Raw genomic sequence first — 22,560 nt, forward strand, 5'->3', positions numbered from 1 at the left:
TGCATGTCAAAATGTTTCCCTCTCCTCCTTCCCCCCACCCCCATCCCAAGCAATCAACCTACCCATTTCTCTGGCAGCTCCCTCTGCCAAACTATCAAAGACATTAAAGGGGCTAGAAAGACACAACTAGAAGAGACTGAGAGACAAGGAAAAATTAATTCTAGATTTCTTGAAACCTCAGTTTAGCAATGGGACCTAAATAAAGGATTTTGCTCTTTTCTTCTAATTGGGCTGATTCCTGCATAGTTGTACAAACCTTCTTCATATAACTAAGTTCACATTGTCCAATAAGTACTATTTTTTATGTTGATTTCCCCAAAATTGGCATGACCCTCTGGTAGGGCAAAACAGAGTAGAGGCTGAAAACTATTCCTTTGAAAATGGGACAAATACCTTGTTCTACAAAGTTTCTCTTCCCTCAAAAGCATAAAGAAAAAAAGGTTTTTTTTAAGGGAGGGATTCATCTGGGTTCCCCTCCTATTATTCACAGGTTCATATTTCAGTTAGGAACCTACTTGGATAACTTAAAGGCACAAAAGTCACCCTCTAGGCTCAATTTAAATGAAGAAGTTTTGAAGACTCAAAGTAAGACATGGAAGATAAAACACAGGGAGAAAAACTTCCCCCAGTATTCTGACTGAACTCCTTGTAATAAATGGTCAGACTTAATACTGAAAATTGATAGGTATGTATTTTGTACACATGTACACACACAAAAAAGTTGGAAAGTGAGCTCATTCACCTATAGGAATTTCCCCTCACATATTCCCCTAGAAGCAAAGGAATGGGTGTCAATCTTACTGAGGACCCTTGGCAAATTCAATGTTTACATAAAACACCAGCCTCTTAAAGAAGAGAGAGAATCTCTCTTTTCTATAGTTAAAAGCAAGGCCTCCAAAGGTACAGAAAGCACACAATCCTAGTTTGTCAGAATGTTCAACCTAATACTTCTGGAAAGTCACAGTTTAAAAAATGTCACCACCTCAAAGCTATCTTTGAGTAAATATATAGATTTCTATCAAGGCTGTTGTGACTTATTAAATCTTTTTCTTTTCTTTTTTTTTTTTGTTGAGACCACTGGAATTAAGTGACTTGCTCAGGGTCACATAGATTGTAAGTATCTAAGCCTTATTTGAACTTAGATCCTCCTGACTTCAGGATTGGTGTTTTATCTACTACCCCACCTAGCTGCTCCTACTCATTATTAAATCTTCACCAAATTTATGCACAGATTTCACCTCCACATAAGTTTCATGTAATGGAATATTGCCTCTTTGAGAACTTACAAAGTGATTTCAACTGGTAGATCTCCAAAACATCTACAGATGTTACCTAGCCCCACACTAACACTTATCCTCAAAAGTCCCATACAGAAGGCTCACATCTATAAAGAAGCTCTGCCTCTCCTTATTGAGCAAATTACCTATTCTGGAAATAACTACTATGATATCCTTGGATTTCAAAGGTCAACTTCAGAGGGTCAATGGTGAACTCACTATTAAAAAATAACTTCAAAAAGTACCCAGTAACTAAATCACTGCCTTAGTAGATAAAATTCAGAAAACTGGCTAAGAGCAACATTATGTCTGAGGTCCCACAAGCACAGATAAAGAGGGGGAAAAAACAGAAAAAGGAAAGGAACTACGCCCTACCCCACCTTGTCCTAGGCCATGTGCGGCGATAGTGAGCTCTCTTAGCTTGTGCTGGTGTTACGTAACTGAGACATAACTTATATTTTTTCTCTTGACTGCAAACATATTCACCATATTGCCTTCACAGTCTTTAAAATTTAGGTTGAAAAATCAGTAGTGCCAGACACTGAACTAAGCTCAGTTCTCTTCCAGTGTTACAGGAAGGGTGTTAAGCCTAATGGAGTAGATCACAAAAAGGCACAAACAACTGCTTTTAGTTCAGCATGTTACATTAGGCTTGGGGGGGGGAGGCCTATAAGCTATGTGATTGTTCAACCTAAGCTATTCTGATGACAAACATTTTTATCCCAATCTTCTAGATCCCAAGAATCCAGGGAAGGGAGGGAAAACTAATCAGAGCATGAAATATTCTAGTTATTTATGCTCTGAAGACTCCAGTGGCCAAAGGGAATTTTACCAAATACCAAACAAAGGAAACTTTTGGACTGAACACTAAAACTAGAGGGCATAGTTTTATGAAGGGAAAAAAAAATATTTTTCCTTGTCAAAGAGCCATTGGTCTTAAATAAATCAAAGCACCTATTCCTTTATGGAGAAGGGGAATAGAACCTAATAATAAATAATTCTTAGGTACAATGCATTATCTAATACCTCATAGTGCAATCTCAGGCAGAGCTTAGTGTATGGGAAAGTGAATTATGCCACAAGTGAATGGAAAGAGGCACAAAGTTCCCATAGAATACTGTATCAGAACCTCTTAACTTCAAATCACACCCACCACTACCCTCTGACAGGTCTTTATTAATGCTCAAGGTCTCACCCATTAGTCAGTTTTCACTGGGATCATCCAATGGGATCTAATGGGCAGACCAAATCCATACTCTTAGATCTAAAATCATATGTGAACGCACATCTGGCCTAAAAGAGATTAGACCCCCTACGTACACTGCACCCCAGAGCTTGCCTGCTCAATTCTAAATTTTGGTTTTATTGAACTTCATACACAAAAGGAATACAGATTAGTATCCACAACACACTACCTAACATTGCCATAAATTCTATACACAGTCAGTAGACAGCCCAGAGCCAGAATTTTATTTTCATGCTTTCTTCACTTTTCCTTGATCATCCACCTTCTTGATAGCTGCTTGGATTGCTTCTTGGTCACCCAGGAACTGATGAGGGCCAATAGCATGGAGGTTCTCATCCAGTTCTAGAAGTATGGGGACGCCAGTAGGGAGGGTGATGTTGATAATGTCATCATCCGAGATGCCTGCAGAACAGGGAGAATGGAACAAGGAAGTACTTTTTTTAAAAAAATAGGCAGATGAGTCTTTTTTTTAAAAATAACAAAGTAACACAATAACCACATTTAATGAGTACCTTCTTCTATACCTGGCACACATTCATAATCTAGGGATAATAAATTCAACCCTGCCCACAAAGACTCTGACAGAGTTGAAGACTAAACAGATATGAGAAAACAAAATCAGCCATACTCTCTCATGTTCTGAGTTTTATGAGGGTAAACATAATATTTTGTTAACCTGTTCCTATTCAGAATGCTTTGGAAAGAACATGGGGAAAGGAGAAAAGTGGAACAGCTTTGAAAGTTATACATTGGCTTTCTTCTATACTCTTAAAGGACAAGCAATCTATATGCAACAGAGATTCAGTTTCATGTACAATCCATTTTTTCTATATGAAGATGCTCATTTGTGTATGTATGTTTTATTATTAAGTTCAGAAAAAAATACATTTTTTTTTTTAAGAAAGAGTTCAAAATTTGGAGTCAGAGGACCAAGCTTCTAACCCTATTTCTGTATTTTGTGACCTTGGGTAAATTACTTTACCCTTCAGATTACATGGTGCCTCTTCTGTAAAATAAAGGGGCTAGATCCTCTTCCAGCTCTAAATCTAGAACCTTAGGGAGGTTGGTCTTTCTACCTGTGTATGTGGAGACTATGTTTTCTTCAGAAAGCCTTCATCCTCCTCTTTAGAAATCTGAAGGCCAGGGGTCTCTTCTCTCACTTCCTTTTTCTTCTATATATAGTAGTGCATTAAAAAAAAAAAAAAACTTATCACAGCCAAACACTGCCCTGGTTCTCTGGGGGTATTACTAAAATTAGATCTCTTCCTCTAAGGGCTCTCAAGCCAGGCTCATTTGGTAGGAATGTAGCTGGTATTTCCAACACCAATCAGAACACCCTGGACCAGACCTTGCCAAGCACAAGCTTGCCTCCCTGGGTACACAGCAGCCACTTAGGGCAAGTCACCTTTCCATATGGGCATCAGGGTGCCCCTGCCTACATTAGAACAAGAAGGTAAGATGAAACATAGAGAAAATTTCTAAGTAAAAAGTAACATAAACACTCAATTTACTTGCTTTAACATAGAAAACATTTAATAAAGGAATTCAAAAGTACGCATCAAGTCAACAAACACTTCTGCCCACCTTGTACCCAGAACTGAAACAAAAATGCAAAAGCAAAACTGTTCCTGCCTTCATGGAGTTTCTAGTCTAACAAGGAAGACATAATTCATATTTCTAACTAAACAGAAGACAGATAACTTGGTAGAAGGAGAAGCCCCACAAGGATACTCCTCATACAGAAGGTGACATAGTAGATCATGTGCTGGGCTTGGAGTTCAGAAGACCCGCGTTCCAATTCTGCCTCAGAAACTTACTAGCTGCATAACCCGGGGTGAATCACAACCTCTCAGCTTCAGTTCCCTCATCTGTTAAACAGGAATAGTAATAGTACATTACCTGAGCATTATTTTAAGGATCAAATGAGATAACATGTGCATAGCACTTTGCAAATTTTAAAGTGCTAAATATTAGTTATTGTTACATGATCATGACCAGTTAGTGGAAATAAACAGCAGAATTTGAGTTTTATAAAATAAATGTTTTCACCTTTATTCTCTCTGAGGATCTATCCTTCATTCAGCCAACAAGTATTTGTTAGCCAGAAGACATAGTTCTTACCCTGGAGAAGCTCAGAGTCTAGCATTTAATTTTATTTTCCTCAAAAAGGAAACAAAAAGTTTAAAAAAAAAAACAAAACAAGGTTAAATTCAGAGGTGGGTAGAGAGGATGATGACTTAAAGTCAAACCCAGGAGGTCCCAGTTCTAACTGACAAGTATTTTTCAGGTTGGGTCTGTGTCCTGTAGGGCAGCTCAGAAGTCTCTGGGAGCAATGGAATAAGGCTCCCCTTTGAGGATTAGCCCCTAAAGCAGAACATCTGGCAGTTTCTAGGAGCTCCTGGCTGTTCTAGATTTACGTAGATGTCCTCTAACAAAAGGTTCAGTCAAAACAAAACCAAAAAGCCTACACTAAACTGAAAAGATGCCGACTCTGGCCCAGAAAAGAGCAGAGCTGGTCTTGTTTATGCTTCATTAGCAGGTACTTTCCTGTTGAAGCTTGCCAGGACCTACCAACAAGGGTTTGTGTTTCTTGTGCAGATGCTGTCTTGTATTTAGCATATGCAGAGGTTCTATGATGACTGATGTTGGCCTCTTCTGTTTGCAATCCCCACCCCTCAAAAGCAGCTTTGGCTGAAAATAAGAATTTATAGTCCAACGTGGTCCATTAGACCCATACCCACCCCTAAAGTGACTGTTGAATATGTAAAACACACACACACACACACACACACACACACACACAAGAGAAGGTGGGTAGGAAGGGAGGGGTTGTCAGCTCCTTGGAGGCAAACTTTCTTAAAGACAAGAAAATGATGTCCAAATGAATTTCTTCAATCATCTGAAGCTTTTTTTTCAAGTCATCTGATCTCTTCCTACTGGTTGATTTCGCCCATTTCCAAGAAAACTTTTGAGTGTCCAACTCAACTAAGACTCTGGTCTCTCCCTATTCCATTATATAGTGCACACCACTGAAAAAGTAATCCTTCCAAAGCTTCTCATCCTGTCACCCTTTTATTAAAAAAAAAAAATCTTCAGTGACTTCTCATTACCAAGTAAATGAAGATGGAACAGGCATTCATGGTACTGTACGATTTGGCCCCACTCCCCCTTTCCAGATTTCTCCCATTATGTAAAGGGTACCCTTCCCCCTTATCTAATCAAACTGTACTAATTGTTATTTCTTGAAAACACCTTGAACATTTGGTTATCGCTGCCTTTGCTTATGCTGTTCTATCTACCTCACCTTTTTCAGCACCACTTATTGAATTCTAGAATTCCCATCCTTCAAGATTCAGCTCAAATGCCATCTCCAAAAAGCCTTTCCTTATATCTCCTGGCCAGAAGTAATCCCCTCTTTTTTTCTGAACTTTGTCTCTCTGTGTAGTTTTACCTTCTAACTTGTATCATAGTAATTAGGGCACTTTTCTGATATTCTGATGACTAAACTTGACGGGACTAGAACTTACATCCCCCACGGTGGTAGCTGACACATAACAGATGCTCCCAAACTATTTGTTAAATTAAAATTAAATTTAATTAGTTAATTAAATTTAAAAAATTAAAAATACTTCATTCCACTAGAGTAGATGTCTTCAAAAAGAGAGGCTTTGGACGCTACTTGCAAGAGGTAGGACAGAGGCACAATGGGGCAGAGAAAACAGAATTTTCTAAAAAACAGAGACAACAGAGTTCCATCTAAAAATGTAAAGCTGCTATGATAAAAAGCCATTTAAAGACATGTATGGATTTATAGTGAGATTCTCCACTTAAACTGTTTTTAAATGACTTAGTATGAAAGTTCCAACCCCATTACATGTTTTAGATTGGAACTTAAATGATGACGTGTCTGTCAACAGTGCTTCAACTAATACCTGAATGTTCAGGTGGTAGGCCTGTTTGCAATGCACCACTGATCAATCACCTGGTGCCACAGCACCTTAACTGTTCTCCCAGGTCTTTCTGATTGCAAGTCTTGCACTCTATAAACATGATGCTAAGCTGCTTTTCTAGATGAATAGGACATAAAAGAGATCCATAAACAGTCTTTTTCACAGGTTCCCAAACATCAGGGGTGAAGCAGAAAGCTAACCTTTAATTCGATTAATAAGTTACAGGATCCAGTTAATTAGATCTTGTTTTAATCAGCAAAAGATTTGAATAACATAATTTTCACTCTCAATCCAAAGTATTAATATGCTGTATATATTTAAATACCAGCTTTGATGCAGGGTCTAACCAAAGCAATTTTCCTTTTTAAAAAAAATGTATAATACAGCCTTATTAAATTCCCAGTGATATCCATGACACAAGCACAGAAAAGTACTTAGTTTAGTTAACAACTACACAAAAACATTTCCAATGAACAGCAGACTTTCCATTCCACTTATATGACTCAAGCCACACAGACAGAGCAACAAACTAATTGCTTATAAATATTTAAGACATGCAAAATGGTTAATGAGTCAACTGGATGCTGTGTGCCTAAGATTCATAAAAGGCAAATTCAGAAGAGTTACAGTCCAATGGTTGCTCATGTTTATACATCTTAGGTCGATCATTTCAACACCGTCTCAATTTATGGCCCTAAGAAGGTTAGTGGACAGATTTCAGAAAGCTGGAGTAACCCAATCAACAACCTGATTTGACCAATTTGCACCAACATTAGGCAAATGTGCATTACACAAACTCTTTTATGGAGCTTCCAAGTAATTTTATTGTATACAAAGGCAGAAAAGCATAATGAAGAGTGTACTGGATTCCAATTCAGACAGGGGTCAAATCTCATCACAGTCACCTACCTCGAGCCCCAAAGCAAGTCTTTTTAACATCTTTGAATTTCAGTTTACTTATTTATAAGATGGGTATAACTCCTGCAGGGACACTGTGAGAATCAAAGAAACACACAAACACAAAGCACTTTATAGACTTTGGCCAGACAAAATGTCAGTCATTATATATTGTCTTTCCTGCCTTTGAGGGGTCTGGACAGGAAAGAGAAAGGAGAGATTTCAGACTGATGGAAGGAAAACCTTAAGTTGAGCTGCTCTCAAATGGAATGGACAAAGCCAGAGATTAGCCAGTTCTTGGAAGGTCTTTAAACAAAGCTAGCTGGTCATTAATCAGTCAACATTAGAGGAGAGTATCATGTTTTCCATTGAGGTTGAAGTAGATAGCCTCTGAGGTCCTTTCCAATTTTGCAATTCTACGAAGCAGTTGGATAGGTCCAGTTTTGAACTGCCCAAATGGAGGAAGGAAGTGTCATTAAAAAATTAAAACCACCACCATCAAATCCTTTAATCTTCCTCCTGCTGCTTCCTGGATCTAAGCTTATGAAAGGAGTTCAAGAATTAGGGAATGTCAGGCTTTGTTTAATTGGTCAGACTCTTTCTGGTTGGGGAGAGGAAGAGGTATTTTAGAGTGATTGATTCTTGATGTCAAGGAGGCAACACATGTGTGTATGCACACACTTCCCTTTCCAGCCTACAATGCAAATGTCATGAAATCAAATTTGTAGTGGTTTTTTAGGGTGGTTTTTTTTTTAAATGTATGCTTCCCCTAGTCTCTCTCTCTGCCACCATGAAAATACATGCCAAGAGAAGTATGACATTTAACAGGACAGAAACCAAATAAGCAAATGTTTGCTGTATAAGTTATTCTTTGTATAGAATTCATGCTTAACCAGAACTAAAGCAAAATTATCAAAAAATCATCTGCTGGAAACCTGATCAGCTTTACTCCACAGAATCCTTTTTTCCAGGGCAGGATTGTTTACTCACATCTTCCTAGAGATGGAGGTCTTCCATAGGAAGCCCTTTAAGACCAAAGTAGATTCTAGTTTCTTCTTCAGTAAACTGTTTTAGAGTCATAATATTCTTGGTGACAAGAGCATCTTAAATCTACACCAAATCTTTGAAGTGTAAACTCCATTTCTTATTGTCTTCAGCAGTAATCTTCCAAAATTAAGCTAGGCAGTCAGCTAAGCATCTACTAAGAGAAAGATAAAGCTAAAGCATGACAGAAGTAGAGAACTTTCTTCCCCATCTGGCAGTAGAACAAGAATTCTTTGAGCAACGGGGAAAGCTTTAAAAACAGAAGTCCTGTTTTCATAATTATTGCCACTGCCCCAGGAGATATGCACCTGGTAGAGGTTGAAGTGCTTGAAAACCCAGTCTGAAACCTGCTTTTAGAGACTACTCAAGAGCAGAAGTGGGGAACTTCCCTACCGTGAATGTGCTTTCTCTGGCTTCTTGCCTCATCAAGAGATGGTACAGTGTAGTTTGGGGGCCCAAGAACCTGGATTTGAATCCTGGCTTTGCTACTTCTTTGTCCAAGGCACTTAATTTCTAAGCCTCAGGTTCCTCCTGTGTAAAATGAGAGGGTTGGACTAAATGATCTTGAAAGTCTCTTCCAGTTCTAACATAATATGATTCCATTACCACTAGTACAGAAATTCTGCCAATCCAGGATATTTGCTATATATCATTTGTGAAATATTGTATCGTGCCACAAGAGTAAAAAAAATAGATAGAAGGTCTTTGACTAAGGAATTTTTAACCTGTTGAAGAGAAGCAAGATCAGGTTTCATGCTGACTAAGAACAAAGTAAAAGTAGCAATATTTGAAATGTTCAGCAGAATTTTCCTCCAGAGGAAACTTCATAGAAGTGAATTTTTTGGATAGGAAATGGGCTACTTTTGTTTTTCCTACATACACACACATGCAGCCTTTTCATTCCTTTCCTGTCAGTATCTACTTTTAGAATGAACTTGTGTTAGCTGTCTAGACTACATTCCTCTTTTGGCAGGCCTTTTGATTCTAGCAGGCAAGTGCAATAATAATTTTCGAATGTCAAATTATTTCAAAACTTCCAAATACACATATATTTTGAAATATACACACATCTACTAAGAAGCTATAATTAAAGATTAGGAAAATAGAATTTTTCAATGATTTATGGGAGAGAGAAGAGAACAAGAACGCAAAAAGAGTCAAAATTAACCAGTGAAGTAACACAGTTTTTAGACTTTGTCAAGAGGTGGCCATCCAAATGATTCCTGGTTTATTGTTTTTGTCCTGGCCATGGGTATTGGGGCACTCCTTTCTACTCTTCTGTAGTTCTGGGAAATTGCTTACAAGATCCATAAAATTAAAACCAGTCAAATCAGGTTGGAAAAAGATGTGCTCAATTTCTCCCAACTTGGATGCCACAGGACTTAGAAGGAGTGAGACTGAGAAAAGATTTGTTGTTGAGCAACAGAAACCCAAGCATTATGTGTACCATCACCTTATCCCTTAGGATAAGAAGAAGTAGAGGAATCATTATCCACCATGTTTAAATCAGAAATTTATATTTTCTAACCACCCATCTCTAAATAGAGTCAAGGTTTATGCTATAAATTCCAAATTAATATACTATGAACTAAAGATGAGAATAATTTACTCCACAGGATTATAAAATCACAGAACTATAACTGGAAGAAAGTTCAGAAGCCATCTCATCCAACCCCTTCATTTTACAGATATGGAAACTGAGGCCCAGAGAGGTTAAAGGATAGCGAAAGGTAAGTAAAGTAGCAGAGCCATGATCTCAACCCACAGCCTCTGATTCCATAGCCTATGCCCCTTCCACCACACCACAATGACTGCGCCTGAAGAAAAAAGTTAAACATAAAAACACTGAAGTAAACTCTTTAAAGCTATATCCAAGTGGCCTATTTTAAATTATATTTCACCTAACTTGGAGCACATTATGTTCTAAATATCCAGTTTTCACATCTTGAAGATAGGGCAATAGTCTGGCAGAGGTTACTCAAGCTGACTTAAAAAGTCAACAAAAATACTTATGAGCCTTGATTGTACAGTAAAGATGGGGTGGGGATGGGAGTGTTTAGGGAGAAAATTCTTTCTATGTTGTATTATATGTTAACTGTAAAATAAAACTGCTGAGCTAAATGTTCTCAGAACTTCTATATCAATTCCTACATAGGAATACTTCATCAAACTTCATCACACCCTGAGGTAGGAGGTGTTTTTTCTTATAGAAGGCAATGCTTGACTGCTTATGAAAGTCAATTCCACTAAAATGTCAAAAGGCAGCTTACTCAGGTCTCTTCCCCGCCCTGACTCCCAGTCTCTGCAACCAGACCTAGCTGCCCTTTTGACTATTTCTAATTTCATCTCACTCACTTCTGGGTCTAGTTATTCTCCCATATACAACCCTCTAGAGGTTGCATCCACGTGCTCTAGTATAGCACACTCACGCCTGCTCCCAGCTACAGAAGTCTCCCTATTCTGAGGCTTGGTCACAGAGATTAAATAATCAACTTCCCCTGGCAGGATCCAGATGATAGAAAATGTTAGATTTGAAGGACCTTTCTTTCCTCAGTGAGGGCTGGCAGCAAACAAATGCCAGAAGTGACCATGCTAGCCACAAGGAAATGAAAACTTCCTGCCTGGGAAACCGCTGAACTAGATTCTATTAAATGATTCAGGTGCATGTTAAGAGCTTCCATGAAAATACTTTGTAAAAGTCGATCTGAAAAGACATTTGGGGAACAGATCACAGTCTAGCATGAAGGCAAAATAACAGCTAATATTTACATAGTTAGTACTAGAGTTTGCAAAACACTTTACATAGACGATTTCACAACAACCCTGGGTGAGGAGGGGAGGTGGTACTATTATTAGCTCCATTTTATAAATGAAGAAGGCAAGGCAAGATTTCTTAGTCCTTTTTCAGTCATGTCCAACTCTTCATGACCCCATTTGGCATTTTCTTGGCAAAGATACTGGAGTGGTTTGCCATTTCCTTCTCCAGCTCATTTTATAGATCAGGAAACTGAGGCAAATAGCGTTAAGTGACTTGCCCAGGATCACACAGCTAGTAAGAGTCTGAGGCCAGAACTTTGATCTTCCTGACTCCAGGTCCAGCAATCTATCCATGGCACCACCATGTCCAGACAGGTTTAAAAAAAAAAGAATAACTTGCCAGGGATCACAAAGCTAGTTAAGTGAGGAATGATTTGAACTCCAGTCTTCCTGACTACTATTCCACCTATGGGATTTCAGTTATTCCAGATATATTAGACCTCTTTCCCTGTCAAAAGCCAACTAGATAAACTTTTCTTAACTTGCTTTAGGGATCATTTCATTTTGGTGGAGGAACCGATGAAGGGAGACACTGATTCTGGATCTGTCCCTTACCAACAAGCAAGAAGTATATGCTTCAGTGAAAAATGGGACAAAGCCTCAAGGGAAAATGACTACCATCCCTGAATTTGTGAGAGAAGAGTAGAGGAAATCCAGCCATAGTCTGACAAGCATCCTAGGTTTGGGTAGAGATTTCAATAAGGCAGAGAAAAGAAAACAGGTAGGATCCCATGGCCTAAAATTCTCTAGGGCAAATCAGCACAGGAAGGTGGGAATCTCTCAAAAAAATTTCTGAAGAAATGGAGAACACAATTCCAATAGGGAGGAGCAAGAGGAGCTATCAAAATATGTGGGTGTACAGCAAGCCAAGTAACTAAGATTTAAATGATGGAGTGGATAAAACAAGAGGCCTGGAGTAAGGAAGACTCATCTTTATGAGTTCAAATCTGGCCTCAGGCACTTACTAGCTGTGTGTGACCCTGGGCAAGTCATTTAACCTTTTATATGAAAAATAAGCTGGAGAAGGAAATGGCCCATCACTCTGGTATCTTTGCTAAGAAAACCCTAAATAGTGTCAGGAAAAGTCAGATACAACTGAAATGACTCAACAACAACAGAGGACAGAAGCAGGCAGAAAATGGAAGATAAATAGAAAGACTTATTACAGTCTTATTTAAAAAATTGTCAGAAATCCTCAAGGTTCAAAGGAGTCAAGTCTGACAATGAAAACTAGGGATAACAAAAAGAGCTAGGGGGGTGGGGGAGTAAGAGAAATCAAAGATGAGACATGACCATTGGTTTGGGGTAGATAGGATGAATCCTGAAAGAGAAGGCAGATCTGGTCAACCCATAGTTAGTATCCATTCTGCAATGCCAAAAGAGAATGATGCTTAAACTAGAGAGAACAGAGCATAATGGCTAAGTGGAGTTGAAGTTATCTTCTTATGCGTACTGAGCAAAGTAAGTCACCAAACCCAGATGGACTAAACAATTAGTGACTAAAAGAAAGACAATTTGTGAGCCACTGTCAAAAATACAAAATAGAGGAGATGTGGGGTAACTAGCAGTTTATCTGAAAAATATCTACAAATCCCAAATGAGTCAACAGTGCAATATGTTGGCCAAGAAGAAGCTAACTGAATGGTGAGCTTCACTATGAGAGGGTTGCTGTCCAAGATCCCCCCAAGCTCTAAATCTATGAGTATGATATTCATAGCTCTATTGTATTCTCACCTGATGATACCATACATAGAATATTCCGTTCAGCTTTGGAAATTACATTTTAAGAAAGACATTGATAAGTTTGAGGCTGTATAGAGGAAGGCACCTAGGAGGGTGAAATGCCTTGAGATCACACCATGTGATAATTAGTTGAAAGAACTAAATATTTAAGTCAAAGAGAAAATTGCAGAGGTAGGGATAATATCAGTATTCAAGTATGTGAAGGGTTGTTATGAGGAAGAATTTCAGAAGCATCTAAAAATCAACCAGGGTACATAATTTACATATAAAGAGTAATACTATAAGCAAACTAAGAGGGCATGAAATAGTTTATCTGTCAGATTTATAGATGAGAGATAAATTTATGACCAAAAAATAGAGAGAGAGCATTACAAAATGTAAAATAGATCATTTTGATTATATAATACTAAAAAACTTTTGCACAGACAAAGCCAATGCACCCAAAATTATAATGAAAGCAGAAAACTGAGGAGGAAAATTTTGCAGCAAGTATCTCTGATAAAGACTTCATTTCTCAAATATATAGATAACTGAGTCAAATTTATAAAAATACAAGTCATTCCTTTATTGATAAATGGTTGAAGGATATGAAAAGACAGTTTTCAGACAAAGAAATCAAAGCTATCTATAGTCATATGAAAAAATTATCTAAATCACTATTGATTAGAGAAATATGAATTAAAACAACTGTGTGATATCAACTCACACATATTAGATTGGCTAATATGACAAAAAGGGAAAATGTTGGATGTTGGAGGGAATGTGGGAAAACCGTGGCACTAAAGCACTATTGGTGGAGTTGTAGACTGATCCAATCAATTTGGAACTGCCCAAAGGGCTATAAAAATCTGATATCCTTTCACCCAGCCATAGCAATGCTAGGTCTATATCCCAAAGGCATCCAAAAAAAAAAAAATGGAAAAGAACCTATTTGTTCAAAAATATTTATAGCAACTCTTCTAGTGGTGGCTAAGAATTGGAAATCAAAGGAATTCCCATCAATTGAGGAATGGCTAAACAAGCTGCAGTATGTGATTGTAATGAAATGATATTGTGCTATAAGAAATGAGAAGCAGGATAATTCCAGAAAAACCTGAAAAGACTTCCATGAACCGATGCAAAGTGAAGTGAATAAAACCAGGAGACCACTGTACACAGTAACAGCAGCATTGCTTGATGAAGAACTGTGAATGACTTAGCTGTTGTCAGCAATACAATAATCCAAGACAAACCCAAAGGACTATTGATGAAGCATACTACTCTCCTCCAAAGAACTGATATTTGAATACAGACTGAAACATGCCATTTTCCATTTTCTTTCTAATATAGAAATGTTTTACATAATTGCACATGTGTAACCTCTATCTGATTGCTTACTATCTCAGGAATGGAGAAAGGGAGTGAGGGATAGAATTTGGAACTCAAAATTTTAAATAAACATGTTTAAAAATTGAAAAAAAAGTCAACCAGGCCAAAATAGGGTTCCCCCAGTTTTTCCAACTTCCTTATTTCTGTGGAGGATACCACCACCCTTCTAGTCACCCAGTTGTACAACCTTGGCATTATTCTCAACTCTTCATTCCCCCCGCACTGTCTTATTAAATCAGTTGCTGAAACTTGTCATTTCTAACTACACAACATCTTTTGCATCCAGCCTACCCCAACAAGGCTGTTGTGAGGATTAAATGAAATATTTATAAAATACTTAGCACAGTACCTGGCACATAGTGAATGCTATATAAATGCATATTCCCTTCCCATCCCCTTCTCTCTCTTAATATAGGCCCTCATCACCCTTCACCTGGACTAATACAACAGCCTTCCTTCCAACTATTTCCCTTGTCTCTAGCTTCTCCAGTTCATCCTCCACATGATAATAAAATGGTATTCCTAAAGCATGGTTCTGACCATGTCATTCTCTCTGCTTCTAGGAGAAGATAAAATACAAAGTATGTACTCCACAGTCTGGCTTCAACTGATCTTTTAGATTTATTGCCCACCACTCCCCATCACGCAGGCTACATGCCAGTCCACCTCTTGCTGGTGCTCAGCCTTCCATCTCCCACTGCCATGTCTTTGCACATGCTTGGAATGCATTCCTTCGTCATTTGAATCTTCAAATCACAGCCCAAGGGCTTATTCTTTTCCAGATCTCCCAATAGTTAATACTCCTTTCTAAGTGACTATGTATATGATGTATGTATATGTATTTACAATCTGCATACATGTTTTTTCCCTCCAGTAAAATGTTATCTTTATATCCCCAGCATCTATCCCAGTAACTCGCATACAGTAAGTGATTAATATATGTTTTTTTGGATTGGGCCAATTAGGCTTACTCCTTCATGTCTCCAGAGGGTAGAATGATGAATAATGAGAAGTTGCAAAGAGGCAAAACCAGCATTGATGCACAGTTTGGGTGGGGGGGAGAGGCGGTTTGCAGGGTGAGTGGGTGTCCAGGGTTGGAGTTTTAAAAAAATGTCCTAAACATTGAGATCTATCCAAAAGTGAACTGATTGCCTCAAAAGGCAGTGCATCTCCTGACACTGGAGATCTTCAAAGCAAAGGCAATATGATGTAAAAGGGATTATTATTTAGGTATGAAATAGACTGCTGGTGGTGTAGCCCTGGGAGTCAGGAGGATCTAAGCTCAAATCTGACCTTAGACACTTACTAGCTGCACAACCCTGAGCAAGTCACTTAATCCTGTTGACCTCAGTTTCCTCAAATGTTAAATGAGCTGGAGAAGGAAATGTAAACCACTCTAGTATTTTTGCCAAGAAAACCCCAAAAGGGGTCAGGAAGGGTAGGACATGACTAAAAGACCACCACTTATCTTTGGAGGTCCCTTCCAGCTGAGATTCTGGGATATTGTGAATCTGCTCTAACATGTAGCTACATTATAGGATGGACCTTTTTAAAACTGAAATGTAACAGTTTAGGTAGGAGTTACCAGCATTCTACAAAAGATACTTAAGCATCAAATGTTTCTTAAGTCCACTTCTAAACGTATCTTTCGAGTATTAGGACAAATCAAATTGTCCTAATTTAGTATTGACAAATCAAATGAAGATAATTTTTGAGCAGCTTTAATTCTGGAAAGATATAATTTATTCCTTTAAAGTTGTGTGTAATTCATTGTTTCAGTAGAGATAAATCTGTATAGAAAAGAAAAACCATTCTGAGACCTTACTGGCTTTTATCATCCACCATGACTCAATAATCAGAAACTCAGCAAAAAGGCAATAAGAGAATGTAGAGGCACTTAACATGTCTCCTAATATGTTTAAATACTCTGACTCCTAATTTCTTAATTTCTTAAGATTTCTAGGGCATTATTACCTCCAAAATATATCTGAGTTTCTCAAAGTAACCAAACCCAAAATGATATTAATAAAACCAGCAAGATACCTTAAAGTCACTGCTGCCTTTTGTAATGGTAATGTAAGGTTAATGGTAGATGGAGGAAAGAGTTGAAGATCTTCCCCTCTCATTAATAGGCCTTAATAACTTTGGCTGATTTCTCTTGAGGCAGTGAGTCAGAGGGCTCTGAAAAGTGTATAAATACTCTGAGGTGAGGTTTTACTTTGGGGCTTAGTTTTTGGAAGAAGCTTTGTGTGCCAGATGAGACTCTGGGAAGCCACTAAGGAGTCCCTGAGCTTTGAAAATCCAGATGTTGGTGCTTCTCTCTTTTGGGTAACTATGTATGTATGTATGTATGTAAGGGTCAGAAAGTTGGAAGCCTCGTCTTTATCTTTATTTCACTCTTTGTATTTTCTCTGAAGTTCAGGGTGCTGACTTTTTCCCCTGAACTAAGTGAATGACATATGTGCTTGATTAAAGTGATTGTTGACCCCTCAAAAACTGCTTTCTTTTTAGAAAAGCAGATCAAAGAACCTGTACAGCAGTTTCTTCTGTATATGCTGGGGTTCTTAGCGTTAACACCTTTAAGAAAACACTCTAAAAGACAATTAAAGGAATGTTAGAAGCAGCCTCCCCTCTTCCCATGTGTAATTTTCAGGTGTGCTTTTTCAACTTCAGAAGCTGTACCAAAATATCAAAGAAATGAGGTATAGTGAAAAGAACATTAGATTTGAAAGAGGACCTGACTAACTCTACTACTGTAACTCTTGAATTTCTTCTTCTTAAATCTGTAGTATATCTGGAAGTTTCCCACTGCTTCCTTCTAGTATGCTCAGATGTTTTCACTCCCAATGGCTATGGTATATCTGACCAGCATAATATGCTCTTGCTCCTTGACAAGTTCTTTCTGCCCCCATTTTGCCATAGACCTGATGCCAAGGCCCCAGGCTGGTGATATTATTGATATGGCTAGGTATGCAGTCCCAAACTGTCAACTGCCTGCCAGGCAACTCAACATAGATGTCCAATCAGCCTATCACTGGGTTTATTAACCTTGGAAGAATCTTTTCCTCTTCCTTTCCCCTCATTCTTTGTATTCAATCAGCCGCCAAGACTTATGGCTTCTGCTGGTATCACATCTGTTACTCACCCCTTATTTATATTCCCACATTCACTATCCTAGTCTGAGTCCTCATTGTCTCTGGTCTTGACTATGATAAATAGCTCTATTAATTGGTGTCCCTACTTCTAGTTTCTTCCCTCTATAATCCATCCTCTACATATCTGCCAAAATATCTTTCTAAGGCACAAATATAACCATATCATTTGTGTTAAAGTAAAATAGTCGGTGGCTCCCTGTTGCCCCATGGATCAACTCAGCATAGTATGTAAAGCCATTGAAAATATGACTTGAAACTTCCTTTCCAACATTATTCACATTACCCTTATTTATTCACTCTGTTTCACAAAGAGCAAACATCTATCCAGTCCATGAATACTGCATTCCATCTCTCATCTCAGTGCATTTTGCTGAGGTCAACACCATCCCCCATTCCTTCATCCCCCATACCTAGAGTAGATGCCTTCCTAATTCTACCTCTTAGGGCCCTTATCCTTCAAGACTTAACTCAGGTTCTCAATGCAACTGTCCCTGAACTTGCCAATTGTCAGTGCTTTCTCCTTCCACAAATTACCTTGCCTAAACTTACATCAGTAGATGTTAAATGTAAGTTTGATATGCCCAAAGGGCTATTAAACTGTGCATACCCTTTGATCCAGCAATACCACTACTAGGTCTGTATCCCAAAGAGATCATAAAAAAATGGAAAAAGACCCATATGTACAAAAATATTTATAGCAGCTATTTTTGTGGTGGCCAAGAATAGGAAGTTGAAGGGATGCCCATCAATTAGGGAATGGCTGAACAAACTGTGGTATATGAATGTAATGGAATATTATTGTTCCATAAGAAAGGATGAACAGGCAGATTTCAGAAAAACCTGGAAAGATGTGCACTGAGCTGAGTGAAGTGAGCAGAACCAGGAGAACACTGTACAACAGTAACAGCAACATTGTTGGATGATCATCTTTGATACACTTAGCTCTTCTCAGTAATGCAATGATCTAAGACAATTCCAAAAGACTCGTGATGGAAAATGCTATGTACATCCAGAGAAAGAGCGATGGAGTCTGAATGCAGATTGCAGTATATTATTTTTTTATTTTTTTCTTTCTTGTGGTTTTTCCCTTTTGTTCTGATTCTTCTTTCACAACATGACCAATGTGGAAATATGTTGAATATGATTGTACATGAATAGCCTATGTCAGATTGCATGCAGTCCTGGGGAGAGGGAAGGGGAAGAGAGGGAATTTAGAAATCAAAATCTTATAAAATGAATGAAAAAAACTATAAAAAAATAAAGTTTTAAAGCATAAATTTGAGAGTCAATATTATAATAGTTTATCTTTGTATCCCTAGCATATGGCATTGCATATAGTAGGTGCTTAATAAATGTCTGTGGAATTAAAAGAGACAAGACAGTCTTTGCCATAGAAAGATATGGATCCCAATGAGGTGCCACAAGTGTCTGAAATAAAGCAAGCTGGGACCTATCCAGGAATGTACTGAGGCTCCTGAGATTTTGCCCATTCCTTCTCTCTTGAAGCTGTGACTTATGGAGGAGGCTGTGTCCAGAACTGCTCTAGGGAAAAAGAGGACAGAAACTGCCCTTGTCTGAGAATGTAGCTGAGTGTGCTTCCATTGCTTTGTTATTCACTTTGATCCAATTAAATGGTTTACTGGGTCAGTGCTGTTCTGTGCCTGGGTCTGTTAGCTGTAAAAAGTTAACCAGAAACATCTCTACAAGGCAAGTTCCTTTTATGAGGCTTCTAACTTTCAGTGGATTGGTGGAATCTTTCAAAATATTCAAAACAAAAGCACTATATTTAAATAAGAAAGGAAGGTCTTATTAAGCACCCACCTTGTGCCAGGTAGCAGGTGACTCAGAGGATAGAGCACAAGGCTAGGAGTCAGAAGACTCATTTTCATGAGTTCAAATCTGGTTTCAGACACTTACTAGCTGTGTAAATCTGGGCAAGTCACTTAACTCTGTTTGCCTCAGTTTCCTCATTGGTAAAATGAGCTGGAGAATGACATGACAAACCTCTCCAGCATCTTTGTCAAGAAAACATCAAAATGGGGTCACGGAGAGTGAGACACAAGTGAACACCTTGTGCTGAGGACTACGGCAAGCACTTTGCATATACGATCTCATTTGATCCTCACAACAAGCCTGCTAGGTAGGGGTTATTATCATTGACATTTTACAGATGAGGAAACTGAAGGAGGCAAAGGTTAAGTGATCTGCTCAGGGTCACACAACTAGTTCCTGAGGCTAGATTTGAACTCAGATTTTCAGGACACCAGGTCCAGAGCTCCATTCACAGCACCCTCTAGGAAATCTGGTGCATAAGAACTTAGGCAAAGCAGATTCTTTTCATGTTTTCAATTCTGTCAACTATGCTAACGCACAGGTTATCTAGGTTCTTCTTTAATTAGCATTCCAACAAAATATTATCTGTCTCTACCTCACAGATAATAGCTTTTGGAGCAGGAAGGAACCCTAGATATGTCAATTAATTTCCTCCTCCCAGACCCTTCCATTTTAAATATGAGGATATTTGTTGGGGGTGTAAGCTCAGTTCCATGTGGACAGTCTCGGGCAGGTAAAAGTGAGGACTTCTAACCTCAGAGTTGTCATGAAGCCCCCCAGGGAATGGCTGGGAATTGAGGCTTGAGACATGGCTATCTCATGCGTTTCCTCCTCTTCTCCGTGGGATACATGCTGGGGAGAGCATCCCACCCTTGAGATTGGCCCGGGGTCTGAGCACACCTATTGTTGTCTAAGGGCTGAGAACAGGCACGGTATTCAGGTGCAAACTATGCCATGGGAGAGCTTAAGTAGGGTCAGGAAAGCCTGAAGGCGCTCTTTGCGCTGAGGGGCCCTTAGAGGATAGAAGGCCCCTCTCCCCTCTTCCCTCTCCCCTCTCCCACTCCCACTTCCACTCTCTTACTGTAAGATCTTTGTCTCCTTGGGAAGAGGATTCCTCTCTCCTGAGGAAGAATTCACCCTGCACATGTAACCAAGACCCTGAATAAAGCCTAACCCTTGTTCGACTCTGGAAAGTCTCTTCTCTCACATGTTTATCTGGTTTGGCCAGCCGAAGACCTGCGACAGGTAAGGAAAGACTCGGGTAGCCCTTAGGCCTCTAGGCCTGACAGATATTGAGGTCAAAAGAAGGTAAATGACTTGTCCGAAATCACCATGGTCATAAAATAGAAGATCCAAAACATGAACCCATGTCCTTTGACTCAGTACCCTTTCTATCACATCATGCAAAGATACAAGACGAACACACTTCAGAAAGGAATTAATGAAGTTGTTTTAGATTTCAAAATTGGCCAGTTACCTAACCAGATTTATAATCAGAACCAATTAGAGCCATAATTAGGGCAGAGTAACCAGGGTTTTGAAATGGAGAAGGTGCTGAAAGCATTTGCAGTCCTTCAGCAGATTAGAAGCAATTGAGAACAGCTAACCAGATGATACACCACATCCCAAGTCAGGTCTTTCCCACCATGTGTTCCTCTTCCCCCCACCCCACTCCCACCCAACAGCCTTCCTAGAAGTATGAAGGAAACTTTTGTATTGCTTGTTTCCAAAGTATATGCAGTCAGTCAATAAGCACTTATTAAATGCCTACTGTGTGCCAGGTACTGCCAAGAGTTGGGGATACAAAGAAAGACAAAAGATAGTCCCTGCTCTCAAGGAGCTCATAATGAAATCATGCTGCTTGGGCTAGAAGCGTTTTATTCTTATTTAGCCCACACCCAAAGATGATTAATAAGAGCTTTAAAACCAGTTGCTGGTGGCCATAGTAGTTGGTAGGATTCAGCGACTCTGCTGTCCTAAGCCTAGAGTGAGCAAAATATATACATATATTTTAAAATTAGGGTTGCATTCTTAGTTCCCATGATGAATAAGGGAAAAAAAATTCCTGCCTGGCTAATGAATATAGGTACTTTTATTCTGTGCTCCTTCTCAGATGCGGTTGCTTCTCAGCAGAAAGTTAGTGACTAGGTATATGCTGGTCTACTCTGAGAAATGCTCATCTTCAAAGCTAAGAAAGGTCCAATTTGGACATGGAGGAGGGGTGCAGCAAGAAATGGGTCTGAAGGTCTGAAATTTCCCTCCAAAGCATTCACAGGAAGAAACACTTGAGGATAAAGATGTGGGAGAACTCAGACGATTACTTAGGCTCCTACACCTAGAATTTGAAGCTTTATGGTAAGGAGATTAAATTCATTCTACCTCTTGGAAAATTCTGAGCTACCTTACTAGCTCACTTTCAGGATTTGCTTTAGTACTTTTCTTAAAATTTGCGGCATAAATTGTTGGCTTCCAATAGCTGAAATGATCAAAGTCAGTTTTCAAAAGAAATGAAGCTTAATAATCATATGAAAGAATGCTACAAATTATTACTGAGAGAAATAGCAATTAAAACTAGTTTTTACCTCATCTAGAGTGGCAAAGACAACAAAAAAAAAAGAAAAACTTTACATTTGAGAGGCGTGGTGGGAAGACAGGCACACAAATGTACTGTTGGTGGAGCTTAGGAAGTAGAATCATTTGGAATTATTAGAAAATTAGAAAAGCCAGGCACCTCTCTCAGATCTGCCATGGAACAAGGAGGGCCTCACCTGGAGTTCCCCATACCAATGAAATCACACAAGTCTCTCCCCACCTACCAAAAAAGCACCCCAAACCCAAAAGTCCAAAAGTCACAAAACCATCCGTTTTTCCTGATCCAGCAATGTTACTACTAGGCACATAATCCCAAGGATGCCAAAGAGAAAAAGATACCATATGTCCTTAAAAAAAATTAATTCTAGCACTTAGTAGTAGAAAAAAATTTCAAGGAAAGTAAGTACCTATTGACTGAGAAAGTGTTCAGTGAATTGTGGTATATGAAATAATAAATTATTATGGCATAAAAATGATGGATACGAAGATTTTAGAGAAATTTGGGAGGTCCTCATGAAATGATGCAGAACCACAAGAATTTATGATGACAATAATGAAACAAAAACACTGAAGGCTTAAGAACCTTCATCAGGACAGTGACTAATGATTATGGAGAACTGACTTTGCTGCATGCCTCT

General features: G+C 38.7%; 1 protein-coding gene across 3 annotated transcripts in view; it reads right to left on the reverse strand.

Moving 5' to 3' along the window:
- Positions 1–2,620: 2,620 nt before the first annotated feature.
- Positions 2,621–22,560, reverse strand: part of BPGM (bisphosphoglycerate mutase) — a 43,793-nt gene continuing 23,853 nt past the window's right edge. For all 3 annotated transcript variants that reach the window (XM_072652699.1, XM_072652700.1, XM_072652701.1), the window contains one exon: positions 2,621–2,925. In XM_072652699.1, coding sequence (XP_072508800.1) covers positions 2,753–2,925 — 173 coding nt within the window. In that variant the 3' untranslated portion in view covers positions 2,621–2,752. The remainder of the gene's footprint in view (positions 2,926–22,560) is intronic.

The sequence above is a fragment of the Notamacropus eugenii genome, chromosome 3 (genome assembly GCF_028372415.1).
Source record: "Notamacropus eugenii isolate mMacEug1 chromosome 3, mMacEug1.pri_v2, whole genome shotgun sequence".
Taxonomy (NCBI): domain Eukaryota; kingdom Metazoa; phylum Chordata; class Mammalia; order Diprotodontia; family Macropodidae; genus Notamacropus; species Notamacropus eugenii.